At 36.7% G+C, this 27320-nt stretch overlaps 1 protein-coding gene across 6 annotated transcripts in view; it reads right to left on the reverse strand.

Moving 5' to 3' along the window:
• Positions 1 to 368: 368 nt before the first annotated feature.
• TMEM168 (transmembrane protein 168) overlaps positions 369 to 27320 on the reverse strand; it is a 30080-nt gene continuing 3128 nt past the window's right edge. For 2 of the 6 annotated variants that reach the window (XM_070423742.1, XM_070423743.1), the window contains 4 exons: positions 22917 to 24170; positions 13260 to 13402; positions 10447 to 10721; positions 369 to 2347 (listed from right to left, as the gene is read on the reverse strand). In XM_070423742.1, the coding sequence (XP_070279843.1) occupies positions 1800 to 2347; positions 10447 to 10721; positions 13260 to 13402; positions 22917 to 24044 (2094 nt within the window). In that variant the 5' untranslated portion in view covers positions 24045 to 24170 and the 3' untranslated portion in view covers positions 369 to 1799. Of the gene's footprint in view, positions 2348 to 10446; positions 10722 to 12245; positions 12371 to 13259; positions 13403 to 22916; positions 24171 to 27320 lie in introns of those variants that run through there. The other 4 variants (XM_070423744.1, XM_070423746.1, XM_070423747.1 and 1 more) reach the window with 4 other exon arrangements.

Genomic DNA, 27320 nt, shown 5'->3' on the forward strand with positions numbered 1-27320 from the left:
TTTCTGAATAATAATAAAACACGATACTATTTCATTTGGATGATATTGATATAGACACACTTAACCGAGAAATTTTCAAATCCACCTGCCACCAACCATGAACCCCAAAAAAGCATAGGCATTTTTTGACTATCACTTGCAATATACTAAAACATTCAATAACTGTTATTTGCTCATTACATAAAAAATTTTTAACAAAATTTTATTCAAAGTATTTTGAAAATCATATTCAAAGCACAAATTAGACCATAATAACAATGCTGCATAGATAGTGGTATACAAGTTCCCTGATGCTTAGTGACTTCCTCCTAACTAAAACTAGTTTGCAAGTCACCAGATAAAAAATGGTAGGGGCATTATTCCGTCTCTCTGAGGTTGGAAAAATGGCTTTGATGGTGAGAAGTGACACCATTTAAACATCAAAGATTAGATTATACCCCAACTTAACTATATTCCCTTTTGGTTATTTCCCAGAGATAAAACTTTAGAATGTAAGGATTACTAGAAGGAAATAGAAGATAAATGACCTCTTGGAAGATATCCTGACCAGTGCTTGCTTTAATGAGACAAAACACTGAAAAAAGTTTTAAAGATTACAACCTCACCATTATGCTTAAGTAAAATTGTTAATATAAATATATTTTTACATAATATCTTACAAGAAAAAATGTTTCCAATCCTTTCACCTTCAGTAAAAAAAAAAAAGTTATCACTAATGGAGATTTGAAAAATAATTTTCATAGTGGAACTTTATAGAGATTGAAATAATTTCTAGAAAATTGCAAATAGTCTAAATCAATAAGAAACTGCTAAATTTATAAGATTACTTTTTGAAAAGGAAGACAACTTATCTGGAAGAAATTTATAGCTGAAAACGTTGTTCATTAGAAAGCATGGTTACCCTGAAAAGACTCTTAAAATTGCCAGTACTTTCATAGGCCCCCAACAATTCACAAAGGAGCAACTTTTAGGCTCTAGAGCAGCCGTGGGCAAACTACAGTCCACGGGCCGGATCCGGCCCGTTTGAAATGAATAAAACTAAAAAAAAAAAAAGACCGTACTCTTTTATGTAATGATGTTTACTTTGAATTTATATTAGTTCACACAAACACTCCATCCATGCTTTTGTTTTGGCCCTCTTGTCCAGTCTAAGAACCCATTGTGGCCCTCGAGTCAAAAAGTTTGCCCACCCCTGCTCTAGAGTTTAGCCTCTTAGTTACCTACATAATTTTTTTTTTTTAATCTAAACAGTAATTTGTGCTAGAACACAACCAAGGCATCTGAATGTAATGAACAAAAGCAAATTTTGCATGCATTTCAGGTAGACTTTTTTTCTTTCCTAAGAAAGAGTTTGTAATTTTTCAAATGGTCTTGGACACAAACCTACTGTTCACAAAAAAAAATCTTTTGTATGCAAATTCTGTTTCCTTATAATAGTAAACATCCTGGTCTATGCCTAGAAAATAAGGCATGAGTAATTAATTCTTCATTAATTCTTCACTGCAGAGCATAGACAAGTGTTTTCTTTCTAATGCAAACATCTCAAAGTGCACTGTTATTTTTATATCTCATGCATTCACAGTCAGAATTTTCTGAATCTCTACATACTTTTAGTATAAAAGAATGTTTATTCCCAACTACTTACATACCATAATTACTTGAAAAAAAGACAAAGTGAGAGCAGCTACAGAAGTAACAGGATATTTTTCACAAATAAGAATATAATGTACAAAAACTGGCAAACAAGTGATAACTTGTAGTATGACCTCTTATAATAATATTCTCCTTTGGTTTTCAAACTAAGATTTGACAAGTTTAAAGCCCTGTCCTGTGTCCAGCACAGTAGGAAGAAACCAACTCATTTTTAATCTTTTCAAGCACCTAAAACAACTTTGGCAGATCCATAAAAGGTTCAGACCACACAACCAATTTGCCAAGTGTACCAGTGGATATGTAATACGAGGAAAGTGCAACATCCAGTGCTTGGCCACGTCACTTCCCGTTGGCAAATGCAGAGTGTAGTCGCTCCACTGCTTCGACACACCATACACTGCTTTCACTTTGCGTCCCTTTTCAGTCCAGCAGATGCTATTATTGGAGTTGCAGTTATATTCTACCCAGTCTTTTGTAAAGTCACCCAGCTGTGGTGGGTCGGCTTCTTCAATATCTATTGTCTTCATCAACTCTGCTCCTTGCACTGCAATATACTGGTCACTTATTTTTCTTACTTCTTTCACCCAAGGGGTTGAATTCTCACTGTCTAATATAATAATAAGTCGAGAACAGAAGGAACCATTCTTTTCTCTCCACCACTCTAAAAGTGTGTCCAGGCGTAGTATGTCTCCACCTATAAACAAAAGAAAATTCAATAAGTAATTTCTGAATACTCTCAATAAGAATACCCTTCTGTCCTAAGTGTATTTTCTTTAAATTTTGGAAATTAAATATGTGAGTAGAAAAACAGAGCCTTCCTTTCAAAGTATTTCCTCAGAAGATTTTTTTTTAAAAAACTTTCAACTTCAGGTTAAAAAAACGACAACTGAAAAAAAAAATCATCCTTGTTACTCACATAAAAAAATGGGATATGTTAATTTTGTTAACCAATGTCAACCCAATATATTCAATTAAAAAATTTGTTTAAATGGGATATACTATAATAAATTTAAAAAAGTATTTCTCTGGCCAGTTTGAGCATCGGCCTGCAGACCCAAGGGTCTCGGGTTTGATTCCCAGTCAAAGGCACATACCTCAGTTGCAGGCTCGATACCTGGCCCCAGTTGGGACCTGATGGAAGGCAATCAATCGATGTCTCTCTCTCACATCCATGTTTCTCTCTCTCTCTCTCTGTTCCCCTCCTTCCTCCCCTCTATTATCTCTAAAAAAAAAAAAAAAAAAAAAAAAAAAAAAAAAAAAAAATCAATGGAAAAATATATCCTCGGGTGAGAATAAATGCAATCTTACTTTAAAAAATTATTTTATAAAGTTAAATTTGTTGAAAAAATTAAAGGAAAGCTTATATTCTTCTACATCAAAAACAGCAAATATGGCTTGTGGTCCAAATCTTGCCCATTACCTGTCCTGGTATAGCTGAGAGCTGAGGACTGATTTTACATGGTTGAAAAAAATAAAAAACAAACAGTATTTTGTGACATGGGAAAATTATATGAAATTTACATTTCATATAATTGTTTCCGTAAATAAACTCATTTGCATTCTGTCTATGGCTGCTTTTTTTTCCCTTTTTAATCTTCATTTGAGGATATTTTCAACTACAGCAGCAGAGCTGAGTGGTTCCAACAACACAGATCTTATGGCCCACAAAGCCAAAACTATGTGGCCCTTTACACAAAAAATTTGCCAATCCTGTTGTGCACCACTGATAAAATAATGTTACCTATCCTCGTACGCAGGTACCTACTAGAGGAAGGAGAAACTCTTCCTCCCTGTACCAAGAATGAATTTAGAATGAATCTATTTATTTATTTATTTTTAAAATATATTTTATTGATTTTTTACAGAGAGGAAGGGAGAGAGATAGTTAGAAACATCGATGAGAGAGAAGCATCGATCAGCTGCCTCCTGCACATCTCCTACTGGGGATGTGCCCGCAACCCAGGTACATGCCCTTCACCGGAATCGAACCTGGGGACCCTTCAGTCCGCAGGCCGACGCTCCATCCACTGAGCCAAACCAGTTTTGGCTAGAATGAATTTATTTTTAAATCAGTTTTATACATGAAAAACAATAAATGATTAAAAATAGTTTACTCAGAAAGCTCTAAAGTAAATAAATTTGACCTACAAACCTATCTTATAGTTAGTAGGCTTTCCATCTGGTTCATTGTGGATAGTTTCTTTTGCATTAACTTTGATTTTTAAATGTTACATTAAAATATTATTTTGATTATTTGGTTTTTGGCACCTTCTTAAATTTCATGGCCAAGACAATTGCCATCTTTACCTCTCCCTAGTCCTGGCTCTGTCTCAACTGTACACTGATAAAATCATCTAATGCTAGATATTTATCCTAAGGAAAGAGTAGATATTGGGCAAAAAATTACATATAATGATTTCCTTCCCTTTGCTATCCAAAATAGTGTGAAATATGAAACAACCAGGGGAATGGAAATAAATTATGGTAAAACCTAATGAGGGAAAGGGAACTTTATAGTAAAATGGTATTTATTAAGAAATTTTAATGAAGAGAAAAGTATCTGTGCAATTAGGATAAAAAGTATGACACAGAAGTGTATCTATAAAAATAACAGCAGAGGTTATTGCTGGGTGGTTGGATTTCAGGTGGTTTTGCTATATTTTTTTATATTTTCCAATTATTTTTTACATTGTGTATGTTACTTTTATAATTAGAAAAATGTTTTAACATGCTACAATACACTTTTAGTTGTAAATTCTCACCTGAGGATATTTTTTCCATTGCTTTTTCAGAAAGAGTGAAAGGAAGGGGAGAGAGAGAGAGAGAGAAATATCAATGTGAGAGATACATCAACTGGTTGCCTCCTGCATGCACCCTGATAGGGGGTGGGATATGAACCGACAGCCCAAATATGTGCCCTTGACGGGAAATCAAACCCGTGACCCTTTGGTGTGTGGGGGCCGGTGCTCTAACCACTGAACCACACTTCCATAGGGCATACATACTTCCTGAAGATATATATTTTTAAAATGGTGAAATGCTAACTTTTCATTACTGCTAATTCTATTACATTTCTCTAGAGACCAGAGGATAACATAGATTTCAGGAGCTATTATACAAATTCCATCTGCCACAAAGCATCACTAATTTGCCTTTTACAACTATTTCAATAACTATTCTTCAGCACATTCTACACTAAGTCTCTTATATATATGCTCTTTAAATATCAACAAGAGACCTAACGCAGCATTAAAATCTTTTAAACGATGTCTGTCTCTTCTGTTTTGGTTTGCTCTGCTTTCTCCTATGAATTGGAGAAAATTCATTTGGCTTTTGGCCCAGATACAAAGTATTTAACATTTATCTTAGATAACAGCCATCTCATGCAGTTCAAGTAATTGAGAGTGCATTATAAAGGCTTTGTTTGTCTGTGATAAAGTACTTTACAGATTATCTACATATTTTTCATTTACAAAGTAGGTAAAAGTAGGTTACAGTTGTTCCTATGGGAAATAATCTACACTAATAAAAGAGAAACATGGTAATTAGCGTACGACCGGTACCCTTTTCATTGGCTAATCAGTGAGTATATGCAAATTAACTGTCAGCCAAGATGTCGGCCGGCAGCCAGGCAGCTGGAAGCAAACATGAGGCTTGCTTGCTCCAGTGATTGCAGACTCCAACGTTCCCCGCCTGCGCTGCTGGCCTCTGAGCTGGCAGTTTGAAACTTTGTAACAAATATAGAAGCTAAACAAAACCGCAGGGATCTCAGAGCTGGAGTTATACATTGTTTCAATTATAGAACGCAAACAAACCAGCAGCAGAAGCCTCAGAGCTAGAGCCAGAGCTAAAGCTGGCCCAGAATAAAAAAGAAAAAAAAGAAAAAAAGGAGCGGTTGGGAGCTTCAGTGAATCGCCAGCCTTAAGGCAGCCCTCAGCCCCTCACCCAGACTGGCCAGGCACCCCAGTGGGGACCCCCACCCTGAAGGGTGTGTGACTAGCTGCAGCCATCATCCCCTCATCCAGGCTGGCCAGGCACCCCAGTGGGGACCACCACCCTGATCCAGGACACCCTTCAGGGCAAACCAGCTGGCCCCCAGGCCTCTATCCTATATAGTAAAAGGGTAATATGCCTCCCAGCACCGGGATCAGCGGAGCAGCGAGGCCTCCTGGCACCGGATCAGCGTGACACCCTGATCGCCCTGCGGCTCTGTGTGTGACAGGGGGCGGGGCCACAACCTCCCTATCCGCCCTGCTCTGTGTGTGACAGGGTGCGGCGTCCCAACCCCCTGATCAGCCCTGCTCTGTGTATGACAGGGTGTGGTGCCCCAACCCCCCCCACCCCTCCACAGGCCCTGCTCTGTGTGTGACAGGGTAGAGCCATAACCTCCCCATCAGCCCTGCCCTGAATGTGACAGTGGCGGTGCCCCAACCCCCTGATCAGCCGTGCTCTGTGGGTGATAGAGGGCAGCGCCCCAACCCCCCCGCCCCCGGACGGGCCCTGCTCTGTGTGTGATGGGGTAGAGCCATAACCTCCCCATTGGCCCTGCCCTGAGTGTGACAGTGGCGGTGCCCCAACCCCCTGATCGGCCCTGCTCTGTGGGAGATAGAGGGCGGTGCCCCAACCCCCTGATCCGCCCTGCTCTGAGTGTGACAGGGGGCGGTGCCCTAACTCCCCTATCGGCCCTACTCTGTGAGTGACAGGGGGGAGCTCCTCAACCCCCTGATTGGCCCTGCTCTGTGCGTGACAGGGGGTGGCGCTGCAACCTCCCCATCGACCCTGCCTTGAGTGTGACAGGGGGTGGTGCCCTAACCCCTCAATCGGCCCCACCCTGAGCGTGACTGAGGGTGGCATCGCAACCTCCCAATCCGCCCTGCTCTGTGCATGACAGGGGGCAGCGCCCCAACTCCCCAATCAGCCCTGCTCTGAGCCCAACCAGGGGCTGCACCTAGGGATTGGGCCTGCCCTCTGCCACCTGGGAGCAGGCCTGAGCCAGCAGGTCGTTATCTCCCGAGGGGTCCCAGACTGCGAGAGGGCACAGGCCAGGCTGAGGGACCCCCCCCTCCCCCTCCGAGTGCACAAATTTTTGTGCACCGGGCCTCTAGTATGATAATAATAATACAAGAATAAACTCTTGTGTTTCAAGTACTTACAACTGCAAACCTACTTTTGCCAAACCCAGTATTTCTGTCTCTCATCACAGCCATCATTGTTTTGTACCCTCAAGCCACAAAGCAAAAATACCAGGTTCCGTATTAGGAAACCCCATAAATGTAAGAGGACTACATATTCTAAGAAATACTGAGAGTAAAAGCATGGGATAAAGGGCAAATACAGATTCTCTTTCTCACAGTGATATTTAGTTCTGGACTTGCTCTTAACTTGTTAACTCAAGTAAAGTTACGATGTTTCTATTTTAAAGATTTTTAGACAGTAACAATTACAAAGTTCTCAGAGCTTGGAGCTTGTTGTCACTGGTTTAGATTGGATTACAGCATCATCTTCAGAGCAGTTTTCAATACTATCTCTGAGGCAGAATCAGCCTTTGAGGGCAGGCTAGTGCAGGCTGGGACAGGCTGGGGCAGGCTAGGTCAGGAACCGACTGAAAAGAGGACTCAGCCTCTGGGCCTGGTTACCAGCAAGGGGGCCAGATGCCTCAGGCCTTGCGAGTACACAGTTGCTGAATTATGAGGAGGACTGCTATGTCTCTCCATTGTTTTTTGTTTTGCTTTTTTACTTTTTATAATAAAGTCTCTGACACAGAGAGTTACACATTCTGTCTATGGCTGCTTTTCTTATTTGGAACAAATCGTGGCTAATAGAGGCATTCCACAACTGTCAACTTATTGGTGACATACTTGAAAAAAATATAAAGATAATATTCCAGAATGCTACTTCTAGACATTTACTTATTATAAACTCCTATTTTAGCATTTTTAACTCTTCAAATTATTCCTGATAGTGAATAAAAATTTAACAAGATAGTGTGTGCGCGCGCGCGCGCGCGCACACACACACACACACACACACACAATTTATCTTGGTGTCCAAGGAAAAGTAAATGCTGATTTAAATACTAGTAAACTGAAAATCTAAAATTTATTTCCAAAGCAATCTTTTAAAAAATACCTGAAATAAACTTTAAGATTAAAAAATATGTTTATATTAATAAATTCTTCACCTAAACAGCAAGCTTACTTTTAAGATTACTTTCTTATAAAACTTCAAAATAACTAAGGATTTATGCATGACCATCAAAATATGGCTTCCCCCCATTTAATTTGGAAATAGTTTATTATCATAAGCACTGCATTAATTTTTCAACAAATAATGTTTTTAGGTCTGAAATTCTATTTCTTTAAACATCTTTTGACTACAACTTTTTCTCTTGTGCTCTGAAGTACACAGAATGCTACTCTTTACCTGAAATTAAAGTAGCCATAAAGGTTAAAGAGTTGTTTTCTATTTTGAGTTATTAAAAAGGTAAGGTCAGGCCCTAGCTGGTTTGGCTCAGTGGATAGAGTGTCGGCCTGCGGACTGAAGGGTCCCAGGTTTGATTCCGGTCAATGGACATGCCTGGGTAGCACGTTCGATCTCCAGTGGGGAGCGTTCAGGAGGTGGCCAATTAGTGATTCTCTCTCATCATTGATGTTTCTGTCTCTCTCCCCCTCTCCCTTTCTCTCTGAGGTCAATAAAAATATTTATTTTAAAAAAAGTTAAGGTTAGGAAAATAATTTTATAAATTATATTCAAGTAGTTTTAATGTTGACTACCTTCTACATTCTAATGTTTTGAAATGGGCAAACCATGCTAACAAAAACATCTACTTAACCAGAATATGTCATTTCTCTACCTTCACGCTTTTTGTCTTTGGTGGCAACTTGGTACGATGGGAAAAAACATATTCTAGGAGTCAGGCAAATCTGGGCTTGAATCATGATTCCTCACTGATCAATAGTATGAGCAGCCCTAACCGGTTTGACTCAGTGGATAGAGCGTCAGCCTGCGGACTAAAGGGTCCCAGGTTTGATTCCGGTGAAGGGCATGTACCTGGGTTGCGGGCACATCCCCAGTAGGAGGTGTGCAAGAGGCAGCTGATCGATGCTTCTCTCTCATCCATGTTTCTAACTCTCTATCACTCTCCCTTCCTCTCTGTAAAAAATCAATAAAATATATATATTAAAAAAAAATGAAATAAATGGCTTCATACACCTGCCACTGTGAATGTAAAAAAAAAAAAAAAATAGTATGAGCAATAGATAAGTTATGTAACCACTTTTAGCTTTCATTTCATCCTTTGAAAAATTTAAGTGAAACAGTATTTACCTCAAAGGATTTCAAGTGAAGATTATTTCTAATGTGTATGAAATAGCAAGTATAGTAGCTGTGCTTCAAATGTGCCAATCAATAAATGTTAGTTTACCATTACTCCTAGGCACACATTGGATTGTTCAATTATTTATATACAGAAACAAAAACTACAAAAATATTTTTATGATAAAGTCTTGGTTACAAATCTGGTATGAAATTAGTGAGACCATGTGATTTAAAATCATCTCTACTTTAACATGGAGTTTGTTTTCTTCCTTCTAGAGTTCATGTATAGGCAGCTCTGCCTCTGTCTTTCTATAATACTTATGTTTATTATTTTTCTTTGATCTGAGTATCTGTTTCTACTTAGTTTAACTGTTTCATTTTTTGTTTGGGTCCTTGGTATACATGAAAACTATTTTATGAAAAAAAGCAGGATATAATTATACCTAAAAGAAGTATTTCTAATCTAAAGTAAGAAAATTACTTTTCCATGATTCATTCATTTTATCCATCTACCAATTACTTAAGAAACCCCTACTATGTGCCAGGCTCTGTTCCAGGTGCTGAGCAAATAATTCATAAGACAAAGCCCTTGACTTACAGGGTATCTATTCTAGTTGGTGAGAGCAGCAAACACATTTACAAATAATATAGAGAGATCTCATTTCTCACTTGGCAGGGAAATTTAATATCACCCTTTCATTTTATAGATGAGAGACTCGAAGCCAAAATAAGTTAAGTAACTTGCCTAAAATAACACTATTGCAGCAAATTATGACCAAGACCAAGGTCTTCTGACCTAAGTGCTTTTCCCACCATATCACATCACCTGCTGTTTAAAATTTTGTTGAGCTTTCTAGGATAAATAAAACTCTACATGTGAAAGTCTATGAAAGTCAGTATCCATAACATTAAGAGACTTAAAAGTATTAGTCAACTTAATCAGCTTCTGAAAAGTGTTACTGTATTTAATAATTCTCAAAACAATTTAAAGGGAAACTGATTTTAAGTATCACATCAAACAGATTTTTTTCTTCCAATAAGAGTAAGACATAATTCTCAAAACCTTTGGAGATTACTAAAATTATGCTATAGCCCTAGCCGGTTTGGCTCAGTGGATGGAGCATCGGCCTGCGGACTCAAGGGTCCCACGTTCGATTCCGGTCAAGGGCATGTACCTTGGTTGCAGGCACATCCCCAGTAGGGAGTGTGCAGGAGGCAGCTGATCGATGTTTCTCGCTCATCGATGTTTCTAACTCTCTGTCCCTCTCCCTTCCTCTCTGTAAAAAATCAATAAAAAAATATAAAATAAAATTATGCTATATAGGAATGCTAGACAAAAGAAAAAAGTTATATATACACTTGGTAAGCTGTAAAACAGAAAACAGAGAATTCTGAAAATGTAACGTTTCCCTATGAAGGACAAATTTCTACACCAGGTGCATTTCGTAACAGTGAAAGTGCCAGAGGTGACTTTACCTGCAAGAGCCCACTCTCCTGTACCATGGGTGTGCCCACTGTAATACAAAACATATGTATCGTGTCTAGGTCCATCCACAGTCCGAAGTTCAAGAAAAGCTTTCAGTTTGGAATGTAGAGTATCAAAAGACAGTCCACTTGTGGAATAGTCACACCCATAGGTCTCAATCATATGATGTGCAAAAAATCTTTGGATAGCATTGAGCATGCCAGTGGACCGCAAATTTAACTCCTGTACATGTTCTGGTGGAAGAAGTGCTGGCTGGCCATCAGGACTGAGAAGGAAAAAAAAAGATTATTTCAGTGTTTAAGAAACATTCATTCTATATCATATTTTTATCCTTTACTTATAAGTAATTATCTAAGAAGCATGATAGTTTCTGATAACTAAATGGCAGGATTTTTTAAAAAATCACCTTTTCTAAAATTCCTGGTGCTAAGAATTAAGCTTTGAAAATCAAAGCCTAGTTTCTAAAAATTTTATTTCTTATCAATAAACAATAACAAAACTAAAAGGTGGGATAATAATATACCTCTACATGTAGACAGCACTATACTCTTTGTTCTTATTTATATTTTCTCACCAAATGATTGGTAATGGACAAGACATTTTAAAAGCAAAATTATACTAACTTTACCCCCAATGTATTTCAAGAACATGGGTGGGGACTATAATAAAAACTTTTCTTTCTTGAGAAAAAAAATAAAGTATGAAAGCAATATTTTTAATTATATACTTATTTAATTCCTATATTGAAAAGGAGTTTATAAAGTGGTGTTCAAGTTTTACCAACCTAAGGTAATAAATTATAGAAGAAATTGCCTATTAGTAAATGGCATTTATAAATAATCATTAAAATTTAGTCAAACTGCCATATCCTACTAAATACTAATTGAAGACCTAGATCTGTTCTTGGAACAATTGTAAAATGACACTCTAGTAAAGATGATAAACCAAATCCTACAACTAGCAGAATCAAAATACTATCAATATTGAGAGAGGGGAAATCATTAATCCTATCTAGGAAAGGAATTTCAACCAGGAATTTTGAAAACTTTACATTTTGCTTCATGTATTATCAATAGCTTTCAAATACTTTAGTTTTCATTACAAGAATAAAACATTTTGTTCCATGCTTATTTAGGTAACGATTTAATGATCATAAAAAAGTAAAAGAAGAAATGTATAAACAAAAATTATAATGGAATAAAAATCTAAACATGTGCCCTAACCGGTTTGGCTCAGTGGATAGAGCATCGGCCTGCGGACTGAAGGGTCCCAGGTTCGATTCCGGTCAAGGGCATGTACCTTGGTTGCAGGCACATCCCCAGTAGGGGGTGTGCAGGAGGCAGCTGATCGATGCTTCTCTCTCATCGATGTTTCTAGCTCTCTATCCCTCTCCCTTTCTGTCTGTAAAATATCAATAAAATATATAAAAAAAACCAAAACAAAAACCTTTAACATGGAGGAAAATATATAATACAAATAGTCTATTTGGGGTTTTTATGTCAAATATTTGAAATTAGATAAATTTTTCACCCCAAGGAAAAGTATGATGAATTCTTGTTCATCAGAATTAATTAATGGCAAAGAACTCATTTTTTCTATTTCAAAGGTACTTAATTAAATAAAAATTAAAATGTGGCAATATTTATAGATTAAGACAGATCTACCATATATTTGGGATAAAAAATTTTGAAATAAAACTATATTAACTTACACATATTTATATACATACAAAAATATATTTGCATGTATACATATACACACATTTATATACACATACACACACACACACATTGACAATCTTTTGGATTCCTCGTATTTGTATGACATTCTCCAGTGGGCAGAGCATTTTTATATTCATATTCTCACTAGCTCTTCATAATATTCCTCTGAGATGGGCAGAATAGGTATTGTCATCTGCATTTAGATAAAGACACTGAAGTTCAGAGAAGTTATGACTTCCCTAAGGAAATACAGAACTAGGATTTAGGACTCTCAGGTCTAGTGTACATTCCATTATATTTTACCATGCTGTTTCACAGGACATTTTCTTAAAGAAAATATTATGATTCCTTAGAAAATTCATTCATACTTCCCGATTTCTAGCTAAAATATAACCTAGTCCAGCGGTTCTCAACCGGTGGGTCGTGACCCCTTTGGGGATCGAACGGCCCTTTCACAGGGGTCGAAAAGACCATCGGAAAACACATATATAATTACATTAAGATTCATAACAGTAGCAAAATTACAGTTACAAAAATAATTTTATAGTTGGGGGTCACCACAACATGAGAAACTGTCTTAAAAGGTCGCGGCATTAGGAAGGTTGAGAACCACTGACCTAATCACTTTTATAAAGAAATAAGCCGAAACCGGTTTGGCTCAGTGGATGGAGCGTCGACCTGCGGACTGAAGGGTCCCAGGTTCGATTCCGGTGAAGGGCATGTACCTGGGTTGCGGGCACATCCCCAGTAGGAGATGTGCAGGAGGCAGCTGATCGATGTTTCTCTCTCATCGATGTTTCTAACTCTCTATCCCTCTACCTTCCTCTCTGTAGAAAACCAATAAAATATATTAAAAAAAAAAAAAAGAAATAAAATAAATTGAACCCTGAAAATTATAATTTTACTGAGAGTAAAGGCTTTTAAACATTTGGGATAAATAAAAAATGTAACAGTAGTATATTTTTAAAATACTATAGTTTTTAAAAAATGTGCTATATTTTATATTTATCGTCATACAAATATTAAGAAAATATTAAGAGTCAAGTAGTTATTACTAATTACTACATTCTAGATTACTATACCTGCAGAAGTTGGTAGGAATCACAATAGCATATCCAACAGATGTTCCTCCTAAACAATTACCCAATTCATGGAAGAGCCCATGAGCCATGGATTCCAATGGCAAAACAATTAGAAACATGCTCAAGAAGATTCCATTTGTTGGCTAAAAGAAATTTAATACATCAAATTTACACAGTGTGAATGCACTTATGTGTGCATATGTATATATATTTACATACATCTATGCATATTTACTTACACTTTTGGCACCACTTCCAAAAATAATTAAAAGGATAATTATCTAAAAACAATTCTAAGTTGAAGCAGACAAGAATATATGGATAAGCAATGAACCCTAAATTTATCTCTAAGGTTGTTGAAGTCCTGGCAAAACAAATACAGCACATATATTTTTGAATTTGTCAGATAACATCCCACACAAAGTGAAAATACAAAAACAAAACAAAAACACAACCACTCTTGATATAAATTAGAAAAAAAACAGAAAACAAATCCTTTGCTGTTAAAACCCATCTGCCCAGCAAGGCTTGTGTGGCTCCGTGGCTGAGCATAGACTATAAACCAGGTCACAGTTTCATTCCCTGTTAGACACATGCCTGGGGTTCCAAGCTTGATCCCCAGTAGGGGGTGTGCAGAAAACAGCTGATCAATGATTCTCTCTCATCAGTGATGTTTCTATGTCTCCCTCATACTTCCTCTCTAAAATCAATTTTTAAAAATTTGCCATTTTATATATATAAAAAAATAAACCCATATGTCCTGAATCATTTTTCAAACATTTATTTTTTCAGAAAAGATACTTTAGAAAATGTTCTTTTTTTTATCCTGCGAAAAATGCAGAAATTAAGAAAATAAAATCTTAAAGAAAATTTAAGATCCTGAAACTATCAAAGTGAATTCCATTCTTATATTTAAACTTATAATATAGTCTTCCTTTGAAAAGCTTTAGACTCTCTATAGACTAAATTTAAAATTGTAAAAAAAAAAAAGTAAATAAAGGACATTTAAGCATCCAAAAAGAATAGAAAAAGGAGGCAGAAGATAATATTAAAAGGGGGAGACAAGATTAGGTAGTAACTGCAATAATGGAAAAGAAAATAATTAAAGGACCGTTTTTAGTGAAAAGAAAATGGAAGGACGACACTCAGTCCTGATCTGTATCTTTGCAATACTGATACTAGTCTACATTCTGTGTTGTTACTGCACATACTACACAATCATGGGCCTATGTGCATCAACACATTTTTCTGATACTAGAAGGTAGTTCATTTCATCAGAATTTAATAAAAAAATAGGAAGCTGATTCCCATAATGCATAAAATGCCTTACATCTGATACATTCTGTTATCAAATACATAAATTACACAGTACATGCCTAATTTAGAAACATTAAAAAATACAAATATTGGTGTTCTCCCTCCCAGGAGCTTGCTGGCACCTTTCCCTATCCCCTCAGGAGCGTCACCTTTACCTTCCTCACTTCTAAGCTCCAAGGGCCCTTCCTTGACCTCTGTAACTTGTTTCCTAAGCCCATTTATTCTACGAATTACTTCTTCTATCTGTGATTTTCCAAACAAATGTTCTCTGATAAAAATAAAATAATACAAATAAGTAAAAAAGACATGTCATTAAAATTACTCCAAGTACCATCATCCATACATAGGTACTTTTAAAAATATTTCCAACCTTCATGCAATTTATGTTTACAAATATATGTTTATGTATTTTTTTAAATCAAAGTGGGACTGATAATGTTCTGTAAACTTCATAATATATTGTAAGTCTATTAACATAGCTCTAAAAATATTTGTGAAGACCAAATGGCATTCCTATCACCTGATGAAATGTTAATTAGTTGAGTAGCTATTATTGGCATTTAGGTTCCTATTAATTTTCCATTATGCTTAACTAGAATAAGTATTTAGTTCTCTGATTAATTATATTAAATACCTTTGATCATTTGGGTTTCATATTTAGTGAAGTGCTAAGTACTTTGCCTACTTTTCCATGGGGCCACCTTTTAATTATTGATTTACAAGTTTGTTTTGCTCTCAACATATTTTAGATAAGAGTCTTTTGTTGGTTGTATTGTAAATACAGGCATAACGTAATTTATTGTGCTGCACAGATACTGAGTTTTTTGTTTTTTTTTTTTTCAAACTGAAGGTTTGTGGCAACAGTACATTTGAGTAAGTCTATCCGTGCCATTTTTTTTTTTTTTTAATTTGAGAGGATGTTTATTAAAGCTGGGACAGTGTGGAAAAGGAAGGGCTTAGGTAAGAAGAGGCAACAGAAGAGAGCCTGGGCGGGGCTGATTTGGCTCTATATAGATGTTATAGGAAAGAAATGAGCTACATGGGGCGCTTTGGCTCACGGAGAAGTCAGAGAAAAGGGGGTCTTGGAGACAGGATCATGGGGTTAGCCTGGGACAAGCTGTCGCTGCACATTGCTGTCCTGGTTGCAAGTCTCATGGGGACTCTTAAGAGTATGGGAGATGCACACCTGAGAGGGAAGAAAAACATGGGCATGCTCCTGGGAGGGAGAGAGTCTCAGTGCCATTTTTTCCAACAGCATTTGCTCGCTTCATGCTTCTGTGTCACATTTATGTAATTCACAATATTTCAAACTTTTTCATTATTATTATATTTGCTATTGTGATCTATGATAAATGATCTTTGATGTTACTGTTGTACTGGTTTCAGGTTGCCACCCATATAAGAGGGTGAACTTAATCAATAAATGTCATATGTGTTCTGATTGTTCCCCCATCTCTCTCCCTCTCCTGGGGCCTCCTATTTCCTGAGATACAACAATATTAAAATTAGCTCAATTAATAATTGCAAGTGTTCAAGTGAAGAAAAGAGTGCCATGTCTCTCACTTTAAATCAAAAGCTAGAAAATATTATGCTTAGTGAGGAAGGTATGTCAAAAGCTGTGACAGGCCAAGAGCTAGGCCTTTTGTGCCAGCCCAATCCAGAGGAAGGCCCTATTTCCTCAATTTAATGAAGGCTGAGAGGTGAAGAAGCTGCAGAAAGTTTGAAGCTAGCAGAGGTTGGTTCATAGGATTTAAGAAGCCATCTCCATAACATCAAAGTGTAAGGTGAAGCAACAAGTGCCAATGTAGAAGCTGCAGAAAGTTATCCAGAAAATCAAACTAAGATAATTAATGAAGGTGGCTTCACTAATCAGCAGATTTTCAATGTAGAAGAAACAACCTTTTATTGGAAGATGCCATTCAGGACTTCATAGCTACAGAGAAGTCAATTCCTGGCTTCAAAGAACAGGCCGACTCTCTTGTTAGGGCTGATTTTAAGTGGAAGTCAATGCTCAGTTTCCACCACCTCTCCCTCCAAAATCCTAAGGCCCTTAAGAATTGTGCTAAATCTACCTTGCCTGTGCTCCATAGTTGGAACAAGAAAGCCTGGACGACAGACCTATTGCTCAGCTAAAAAAACATCCCTTTCAAAACATCACTGCTCACTGGCATGCAACTGGTCACCCAAGAGCTCTGAGGGAGATGTACAATGAGATTAATGTTGCTTTCATGCCTGCCAACACAACATCTATTCTGCAGCCCACGGACCAAGAAGTCATTCTGGCTTTCAACTGTTATTATTCTAAGGCTATATAGCTGCTATAGATTGCGAATCCTCAGATGGATTCAGGCAAAGTAAATCGAAAACCTTCTGAAAAGGATTCACCATTCTAGATGCCATTAAGAAAATTCATGGGAAGAGGTCAAATATCAACATTAATAAGAATTGAAAGAGGTTGATTATAACCCTCATGAGTAACTTTGAGGGGTTCAAGATTTCGGTGGAGGCAGAACTAGAACAAATAATCCAAAAATGTGTATGCAACCATAAAGGACACAAAATAGTCACACAACCTTGAAACAGAATAACAAAGTTGTAAATATCATGCTACCTGATATCAAACTGTAATACAAAGCTATAGTAATCAAAACAGCATGGTACTGGCATAAAAACAGGCACATAGATCAATGAAACAGAACAGAGAGCCCAGAAATAATCCCACACGGATATGGTCAATTAATATATGGCAAAGGAGGCAAGAACATTCAATGGGGTATGGACAGTCTACACAATAAAATGGTGTTGGGCTCTTTCTGCCATCGCGGGTCATGTGGAGGCCTGCTGGAACAGGACTTTTACAACAACAAGTGTCTGAAAGGCCGTGGTCCAAGGCCATCAGCAGGGTCTATGGAACCAGAGGGAGCACGCAGCTCTTCTTAAAATTGAAGGTGTTTACCTATTAGAATGGCTATTATCAACGAGACAAGTAATAACAAGTACTAGAGAGTTGTGGCAAAAAAGTTGCTAATGGGAATGTAAAGCGGTAGCGCTAATATGAAAAACAGTATGGCAGTTCCTCAAAAAATTAAGAATATGATCTAGTGAGTCCTCTTTCAAAACATCTGAAAACATTTATTTGAAAAAGATACATGCACTCCTATGTTTCATTGCAGCATTGTTCACAGTGGCCAAGACATGGAAACAATGAAGTGTACTTTGATAGATGACTGGATAAAGAAGATGTGGTACATACATACAGTGGAATACTACTCAGCCATAAGAAAAGATGAAATACTGCCATTTGACACAAAATTGATGAACCTTGAGAATATCATGCTAAGTGAATTAAGTCAGGCAGAAAAAGTTAAGAACCATATGACTTCATTTACATGTGGGATAAAAACTGAAAGCAACAAACAAAAAAATACAACCAAACAAAAAACTTATAAACAAAGACAACAGTATGGTGATTACCAGAGGAAAGGGAGTTAGGGAAAAGTAAAGGGTGAAGAGGTCAAATATGTGGTGATGGAAGATGATCTGACTCTGGGTGGTGGAAACACAAAGCAATATACAGATCATGTGTCACAGAAATGTACACTTTAAACCTATATACTCTGATTAACCAATGTCACCCCAATAAACTTAATTTTTCAAAAATTAAAGGTGTTTACGCTCAAGATGAAACTCAATGCTATCTAGACAAGAAAGGTGTACAGGGCAAAGAACAAAAGGATTAAGTGCTCCAATCAAAAGACATATAGTAGCTGAACAAATAACAAAACAAGACCTTTATATATGCTGTCTACAAGAGACTCACTTCAGATCAGAAGAAAAACAGACTGAAAGTAAAAAGATGGAAAAGATATTTCATGGAAATTGAAACAAACAAAAAAGCATACTTATACCAGACCAAAACACAGGCTATACCAAGAGAGAAAGAATGACCCAGCAATTTCAATTTTGGTATTTATCTGAAGACACTAAATTAAAAAGTCATATGTACCCATATGTTCACTGCAGAATTATTTACAATAGCTATGATATGGAAGCAACCTAAGCGCCCATCATTAGATGAATGGATAAAGAAGTGATGCACACATACAATGGAATATAACTTACACATAAAAAAGAATGAAATCCTGCCATCTACAACAACATGAACAGACCTATACAATATTATACTAAGTGAAATACATCAAACAGAGAAAAACAAATGCTAGATGATTTCATTTATATGTGGAATATATATAAACAAAATAAATGAACAAGCAGAATAGAAACAGACTCATAGATACATAGAATAAACTGATGGTTGTCAGAAGGAGCAGGGGGTTAGGGAGCTAGGTAAAAAATGTGAAGGAATTAAGAAGTAGAAATTGGTAGATACAGAACAGTCATGGGGATGTAAAGTACAGCATAGGAAATATAGTCAATAATACTGTATATGGTGTCAGATTTATTGGGTTGATTACTTCATAAATTATATAAATGTCTAATCACTATGTTGTTCACCTAAAACTAATATCATATTGTAAGTCAACTGCAATCGAAAAAAAATTATTTTAAAGCATCTTTTTTGACCAAATGGTATCAAACTAGAAACCAATTACTTAAAAAAACTGAAAATAACAAACACGTAAAGGCTAAACAACTTGCTCATAAATAATCAACGAGTTAAGGAGGAAATTTAAAAAAATATCTTCAGATAAATGAAAATGGAAACACAATGACCCAAAATCTACGAAACACAGAAAAAGCAGTTCTGAGAGGGAAATTCATAGCAATTCAAGTCTACCTGAAGAAACAAAATATATCTCAAATAAACAGTCTTACCTTATACCAACAGTAATTAGAAAAAGAACAAACACAGCCCAAAGTTAGTAGAAGGAAGAAAATTAAAAAAAGATCAGAGTGGAAATAAATAAAATAGTAAAAATTAATAGAAAAGATCAATGAAACTAAGAGTTTGTAGTTTTAAATAAAGATAAAATTTATAAAACTTTAGCTAGACTCATCAAAATAAAAGGAACAAAATAAAATCAGTAATTACAACTCAAAACCAGAAATATAAAGGATCATAAGTGACTACTATGAACTATACACCAATAAATAGAAGAAACAGATAAATTACAAGAAACATACAATTTTCCAAGTCTGACTCAGGAAGAAACAAAAATCTGAGCAGACCAATTAGTAGTAACAAAATTGAATCAGTAATCAAAAAACGTCCAACAAACCAAAGTCCAGGACCAGATAGCTTCACAGGAGAATTATAGCAAGTATTTAAAGAAAATTAATACCTACCCTTCTTGAAACATTCTAGATAATTAAAGAGGAAGGAATACTTCCAAACTCATTCTATGAAGACAGCATTACCCTGATATCAACACAAGACAAAGACTACAAAATATATTACAGGCCAATATCCCTGATGAACATAGATGTAAACATTCTCACACATTAGCAAATCAAATTCAACAACATATTAAAAGGATCATACACTATGATCAAATGGGATTTATTCCAGAAATGTGAGAATGGTTCAATAGCTTCATGCAAATCATATCTGCATACTAACCAATGTAATACAACAATACATTAACAAAAAAAGGACAAAAATCATGATTATTTTAACATGCAAAAAAACACATTTGACAACATTCAACATCTATTTATGATTAAAACTCTCAACAAAATGGAAATGGAGGGAACATATCTCAACATAATAAAGATCATATATGATAAACTCACAGGTAGAATAACCTCAATGGTAAAAAGCTAAAAGTTTCCCCCCTAAAATCAGGAATAAGATAAGAATGCCTATTCATATCACTTTTGTTCAACATACTACTGAAATTCCTAGCCACAGCAATCAGACAAGAAAGTAAAATAAAAGACACTCAAAGTGGGAAGGAAGAGGTAAGACGGTCACTGTTCACAGATGACATGATTTATGTAGAAAACCCAAAGTGTCCACCAAAAAACTATCTCAGTAAATAAATTCAGTAAAGTTGCAGCATACAACATTAATATACAGATAGCAGTGGCATTTCTATACATCCATAATGTATAGAAAGAAAAATTAAGAAAACAAATCCCTTTACAATTGCATAAAAAAAAAAAAGCCTAGGAATAAATTTAACTAAGAAGGCAAAAGACCTAGACTCTAAAAACTGTAAGATGCTGAAGAAAGAAAATGAAGACAACACAAATGGTAGAATATACCATGCTCGTGGAATGGAAGAATTAATATCATTCAAACATCCTTATTACCCAGCAATCTATAGATTCAATGAACAAATAACCCTAAAATTTAAATGGAACCACAAAAGCAATCCTGATAAAGGACATAATTGAAGGTATCACTCTCCTGATCTCAAGCTGACTTCAGAACAGTATGCTACTGGCACAATGAAACAAAATAGAAAGCCCAGAAATTAACTCACACTTAAAGGTAAATTACTACAACACAAAAGGCAGCATTATACAGTTGGGAAAAGACAGTCTCTTGAATAAATGGTGTTGGCAAAACTGTACAGATTCATGTAAAAAAAAGCTGGACCATTTTCTTATACTATGTACAAAAATGAACTCAAAATAAAGACTTAAAGGTAATATGTGAAACCATTAAACTCCTAGAAGAAAACATAGGTAGTAAACTCTGAGAAGGGAGGAAGTGGTAGGAGAACTCTTGCTAGAGTTTCCCACATTATCCTCCATCATAACTACCACCACCACCATCACCATCAACATCCTGATAGTCCCTAGCACTATGATCATCATGATAGTCCCTAGCATTTGGCAAGTAAAGTGAGGAAGATATAATAGGGGCAACGCCCACAATGTTTACATCATTTGGTTGAATCCCACAGGCTCCCTTTTCTAGCCTACATTGACTAAAAAGCACCATACCCAGATAAATCTCCACATCTCCCTTCAAATATTCAAATCTAGAAATCATTCTGTAGCAACTAACTAGTGCAAAGCAGAAATAACCTTCCTTTATGCCCTACATCCCAACCTGAGCATTTGTCACTGTAATAATTGTTTGTTTACGTGCCTGTCTATTCCCCATCCTATTAGAGACTGTGTCTTCTTTAAGAACAGAGGCATTTCTTAGTCATCTTGAGGTCACACAGTATAGTACATGACATATAGCTCATTCAATAAATGTTCCATGAATGGAAGACTGGATTTATTAATACTGTAGATATAAACTCCGACCACACAGTTTAAATGTCTTTGGTAACATTCTGTGGACAGCAAATATACTGAGTTATTTTTTAAGTATATATATATCTTTTTATTGATTTCAGAGAGTAAGGGAGAGGGAGAGAGGAAGAGTGAGATAGAAACATCAATGATGAGAATCATGGATCAGCTGCCTCCTGCAGGCCCCCTACTGAGGATTGAGACCGTAACCCTGCCATGTGCCCTCGACTAGAATTGAACCTGGGACCCTTCAGTTCCCAGGCCAACACTCTATCCATGGCTAGGGCAACAGGAAATGTATTGTAAAACCTTTTTTCTTCCTTTCTTAGGAGAGCCTTTAATTTGTATTTAAGTACCTGATATGTCATGACACCACCTTTTATATAAAATCTTAAGAGAAATGGCTATGTAAAAGAAATGTGCTGTAGTGAGACCAGTAGACTACATAGAAGCTATGTAAACTGGTTTTGGCTATTACCAGTGACTCTGGATAAAAGTCTTCTCTGGCTTTCAGTTTCCTCATGTATAAAAAAGAAAGAACTGTCAGGCCAGTGTGGCTCAGTGGTTGAGTGTCGATCTATGAACGAGGAGGTCACAGTTCGATTCCCGGTCAGGGCACATGCCCTGGTTTTGGGCTCTATCCCCCATAAAGGGTATGCAGGAGGCAGCCGATCAATGATTCTGTTTCATCACTGATGTTTCTACCTCTCTCTCCTTCTCCCTTCCTCTCTGAAATCAATATTATACATATGTGTACACACACACACACACACACACACACAATTTTTAATGAAAGAATTAAGGTACAATCTCTAAACACCTTTCAAATGTTAATATTCTAAAAAATATTTAATCTTTGAGTACTTCATTCATTAATGAACAAGCAAAGGTGAGAGGCATGTCACATGTTGAGCGTGCCTAACATTTTGGTGCCTCTTTGCTAGAGATCAAACTAAATTATCCTATCAATGTTCATTTAGTACTTCAATTCCATGAACAAAATTGATTAAGTGCCATAAAAAAGAATCTCCTTTTGAAATCAAGAACTTGACCTTCCAATTCTAGTAATTCAACATTTAATCACACATCACAGGCACTGGCATAATAAACAAACTATAAGCTTACCTGCCAGGAAACTGCTCCCAAAACAGCTGTTGCAAGAAGACTAAAAAAAACTAACTGCTCTGAAATTAAGCAAAAATGGCGCATCCCTTTGGATGCCATGATTCTATCAAGGCTGTTGTTATCTACTCTGTGGGTAAAATATACTTTATGGCAGTCATTTAATTTGGTATGAAATCCCCAAAGAGTTAAAAGAAATATAATATGACAAAACAACCAGAAAATTCCAAAAATGGAAAAACCTGGTATTACAAAATACCAGAGATGAGTGTCTCTAAGTTTAAATGCTGAAAGAATAAAAAATGTAAGTTCAATCATTCCAGTGAAAACAACTGAAAGTCTTCTGCAAATTCTTCCGCGGTACAAAAAGGGTTTCCACCTCTCAGTCACTGAAAGTCCACTAAAATAAATGTCAAGGAAAGGATCAGTTATCAGGCAAATAAAAAAACATGCAAAAGCAACTGGATTTTGGGGAGTATCCAATGAGGAGAAAAATAATAAGACTACAAAAATAACTAAGTTTAAAATAGCTAGAAAAGACTTCATTCTTAGGTCAATAATCAGCATGGCCAAAGCTACAACCAGTAAAATGACACTGAGAGATTTTTCCACCAACATAATTGTGCTGGCAATGGCAAACCCAACAAGTTCCAGAAATTCAACTGTGGTTAGTAAAGTGGGCCGATGGTGGACATAACCAGAAATTCTCTCCACCAAAGCACATAATATCCTTAATATTATAGAAGTTAGAAGCAAATATTTAGTTGATTCTTCTTTCACATCATTTTTAAAGAATGAATTATCAAGAAAGCATAGGAGGCCAAGCAAGAATCCAAACCAAAGATTGGAGAGACTTAAACTTGCTACTTCCATTGAAAAATAATAATAGAGGATGCTGGCAATTCCAAGAACAAACAGACCAAGAATAAAAATTACCAAAAGTAAGTTATTTGCTGTTTTTTCCCATCTTACATAAAGACCTAAACATATAGCAACCAGTAAATTGATTCTGGCTAAATAGCCAAGATAACGCACTGAAGAATGCATGTTCACTTCTCTGTTTACTTCTTCCAGTCTTGTCATTGCTAAATAGAGGCAATGACTAAAGCAATAACGCAGTGATTTACACATGTAACTTGGCAATTTTGGCTTTCGCCCACGTTACAAAAATTAACTGCTTATATTTCCTTCAGCAAATCCCATGCATCTGTAACTTCTATTTCAGCATTTTCTCTGGTCGAATTTTTGTTTAGTGATCTAAAAAGAAGAAAAAAATATTTCAATGTTACTTTTATATAATTTATCTTTCACATGTAGCTTCTTCATTAAAAATAATGAATAAGTGAGAAATAAAGCTTATTCTGAAACCCAGTTTAAAATGTGACTTGCAAGTATCTTAATGGTAACTGTCTCTGGCTGAAAAATTCAGCAGTTTATCCAAACCAAAAAGGCTGTGCTCTCCACTCATCATATACTAGGATTGTATGACTAAATGAATATCAATGAAACTTTTTCCAGAAGTGGTGAGAAATTTGCCTAGTTAATTCTTATCCAATATCTCTTTTTTTCAACAACATGCAAATGTAAGACGTTCAGCTTAGCTTAGGTTGTAGCAGATAGGTTTGGCACAATGAAAAGCTACTCAGATCTTAAATAGAATGAGGGACTTCATCATTATCTCCAATTTGGAAAGTACCAGTATCCAATAACAGCAGTCATTGCTACCTGCCTAAAACCCTCTACATATTTTTACAAGGCAGTTCTAAAATGCAATAAAATCTTAATCTTTACATTGTTTAACAAACTTTCTAGAAGCAAAGTTTAACTATTAAAGTTATTCAGTCCCAAAAGCTGACCCATAATTCTCCTTGTACATTTACCTCTACTAAATTACTATGATTATCAACCTACTTTCCAAATCTAAGTATTATCTCCGTAGCAAACCAATTCCTGACCTTTGCAGTCAAAATTGAAAAGTTGGAATGTTGTATTTACTGTAGAGTAAATTAAGAAATCATGGGGGGAGGGGGGCAATGGGGGGATAAGGACACATATGTAATACCTTAATCAATAAAGAAAGAACAAAAAGTTATCATAAGGATTATTTGTTGACGGGCCAGATAATTATTTCAACTTTAAGTGCCACACAAGATGCACTTAAAACTTGACAGTGGTCACAAAATGGTCTAACTAGGGAATTCTTCGATTTTTCTAGTATACTGTTTCAGAAGAACTGATGCATTGGCTCATGGCCACACTGAATATCCAGAGAACTCAACCAGATAAAAACTCAAAAAGTAACGAGTTTGTGATCAGCTTATTTATAGTTTCTTTCTTTCTTTTCCTTTTGTGTTTTTGTTTGTTTGTTTTGGAGAGAGAGGAAGGGAAAGGGAGAGAGAAACATCTATGTCAGAGCAAACATGGGTCGGCTGTTTCCCATATGCCCCACAATGGGGATCCAGCTGAACCAGCAACCCCTCAGTGCATGGGACAACACCCAACCGACTCACACTGGCCAGGACTTATTTATACTTTCCTTCTTAAAAGCAGGACACTAAAAACAGACCCAACAGAAACATGAGATAACCTAGAATGAACCCTTAATTATCCATTTGACTGGAGAAGAATGTCACTGAGCGAGCACCTTAGGGTGTCTGGGAGTATTATTACCAATGAATTCATGCACCAGTGGGGTTCCTAGGCCTGGCCTGCGGGATTGGGCTGAAACCGGCTCTCCAACATCCCACGAGGGGTCCCTGATTGTGAGAGGGCGCAGGCCAGGCTGAGGGACCCCACCGGTGCACCATAAGGGCCAGGGAGGGACCAGGGGAGGGCTCCGGGGCGTGTCCGGCCCATCTCTCTCAGTCCTGATTGGCTGAACCCCAGCAGCAAGCTAACCTACTGGTCGGAGCGTCTGCCCCCTGGTGGTCAGTGCACAGCATAGTGAGCAGCTGAGCGGCCTTAGTATATCATTAGCATATTACATTTTGATTGGTTGAACGGCCAACCGGTCGACTGGACACTTAGCATATTAGGCTTTATTATATAGGATTTTACTTCTATATGTTCAACAAGTAGATTTTTTACAGCTAAATTGATTTAATTAAATAAGTTGTAACTGATTTTCCTCAATTATATTTTCATTCAATAATTTCTTAAGATTCTACACACATCTACAGAAAATATCTTCCACTAGTAAATTTTGGTTTTATCTTTTATTTAAGTATGAGAAACTGATAAAATATAGTCAGCATTGCACTTTTTAACATTATTTCTCTGTGTTATACAATCATTCAGCAAATACATTGGAATATATATTCTCAAAGGGTGAATAGTACAGTCTGGACTCAGATGACTGAACACTGCTAAAGGAAAAAAGATCACACACTAGGCTAAATGGTTACCACTCAACCACAAGCATCCTTCCCTGGTTCCCTGGTCAAAACTCTCTCCCTTCTGTGATTTTCCAAACCTCTCTTCCCTATTCTCAATCTCTGACTGCATTCTCACCAGATGACTTTGTCTCCAACAGAATAATCAGAAGGGATTTCACTTAAGTTTCCAACACCACAAACCCACCTCTACCTACATCTCCTAATACAAGGAAAGAAGGGTGTCCCTTCCGGATTGGAGGCGAAACCTCTGACATGCTCTGTATCCCGTCCCCTCTGCCTCTTCCACAATTTCAGACTCTCCTCTTTCTTCAAACTCCCACTCTTCTCTTATTCATCAGAACTTAAACATTTGCAAGGCTCTTTTCAGAAACACCACCAAAACAAAACACACCCCGAAACAACAAAACAACAATCCTCACTCGTTCCCATCTCCTCTTCTAAATTCAATCTTCTGTACTTTCGACAACTAATATTTGATTGTTTCACTTTTCACATCACTAAACTGTGGTTCCCTCCCCACAATAAACTGCTCTGCCGAGTACTAAAATGGCCAATAAATTCCTAAATCTTTGGAGGAAAAGGAGCCACATACTAAACCTCACAAGCTCAGGGAGGCCTGCATGGTGGCCTTACAGACTCAGAGACCTAAAGTAACCATAGAGGATGGTCTGAAATTAAAACTTTTTAACTAAAAGCAGTTTATAGTGGGGTAGTCAAGTCCCAGGCTGGAATCTTCCCCGACAAAGGTCAATTTTCATCTTAACTAACCCGTCTACTGTCTTTTTGCATCTATAACATACCTTTGGAATGTCAAACTAATTTCCTTTTTGCGGACACCTCAAAGCACAAAGTGGAGACCACAAACCCTCTTATTGTTACTGAGTTAATTGTTGACTGTTAACTATCCTGTACCCCCCTATGCAAAAGAATTATGTGTCTATCATTTTACTTTTTTTTTTATAATATATTTTATTGATTTTTTACAGAGAGGAAGGGAGAGAGATAGAGAGTT

The sequence above is a fragment of the Myotis yumanensis genome, unplaced genomic scaffold (assembly GCF_028538775.1).
Source record: "Myotis yumanensis isolate MYYU_CA2020_CCGP unplaced genomic scaffold, mMyoYum1.0.hap1 SCAF_9, whole genome shotgun sequence".
Classification (NCBI taxonomy): Eukaryota; Metazoa; Chordata; class Mammalia; order Chiroptera; family Vespertilionidae; genus Myotis; species Myotis yumanensis.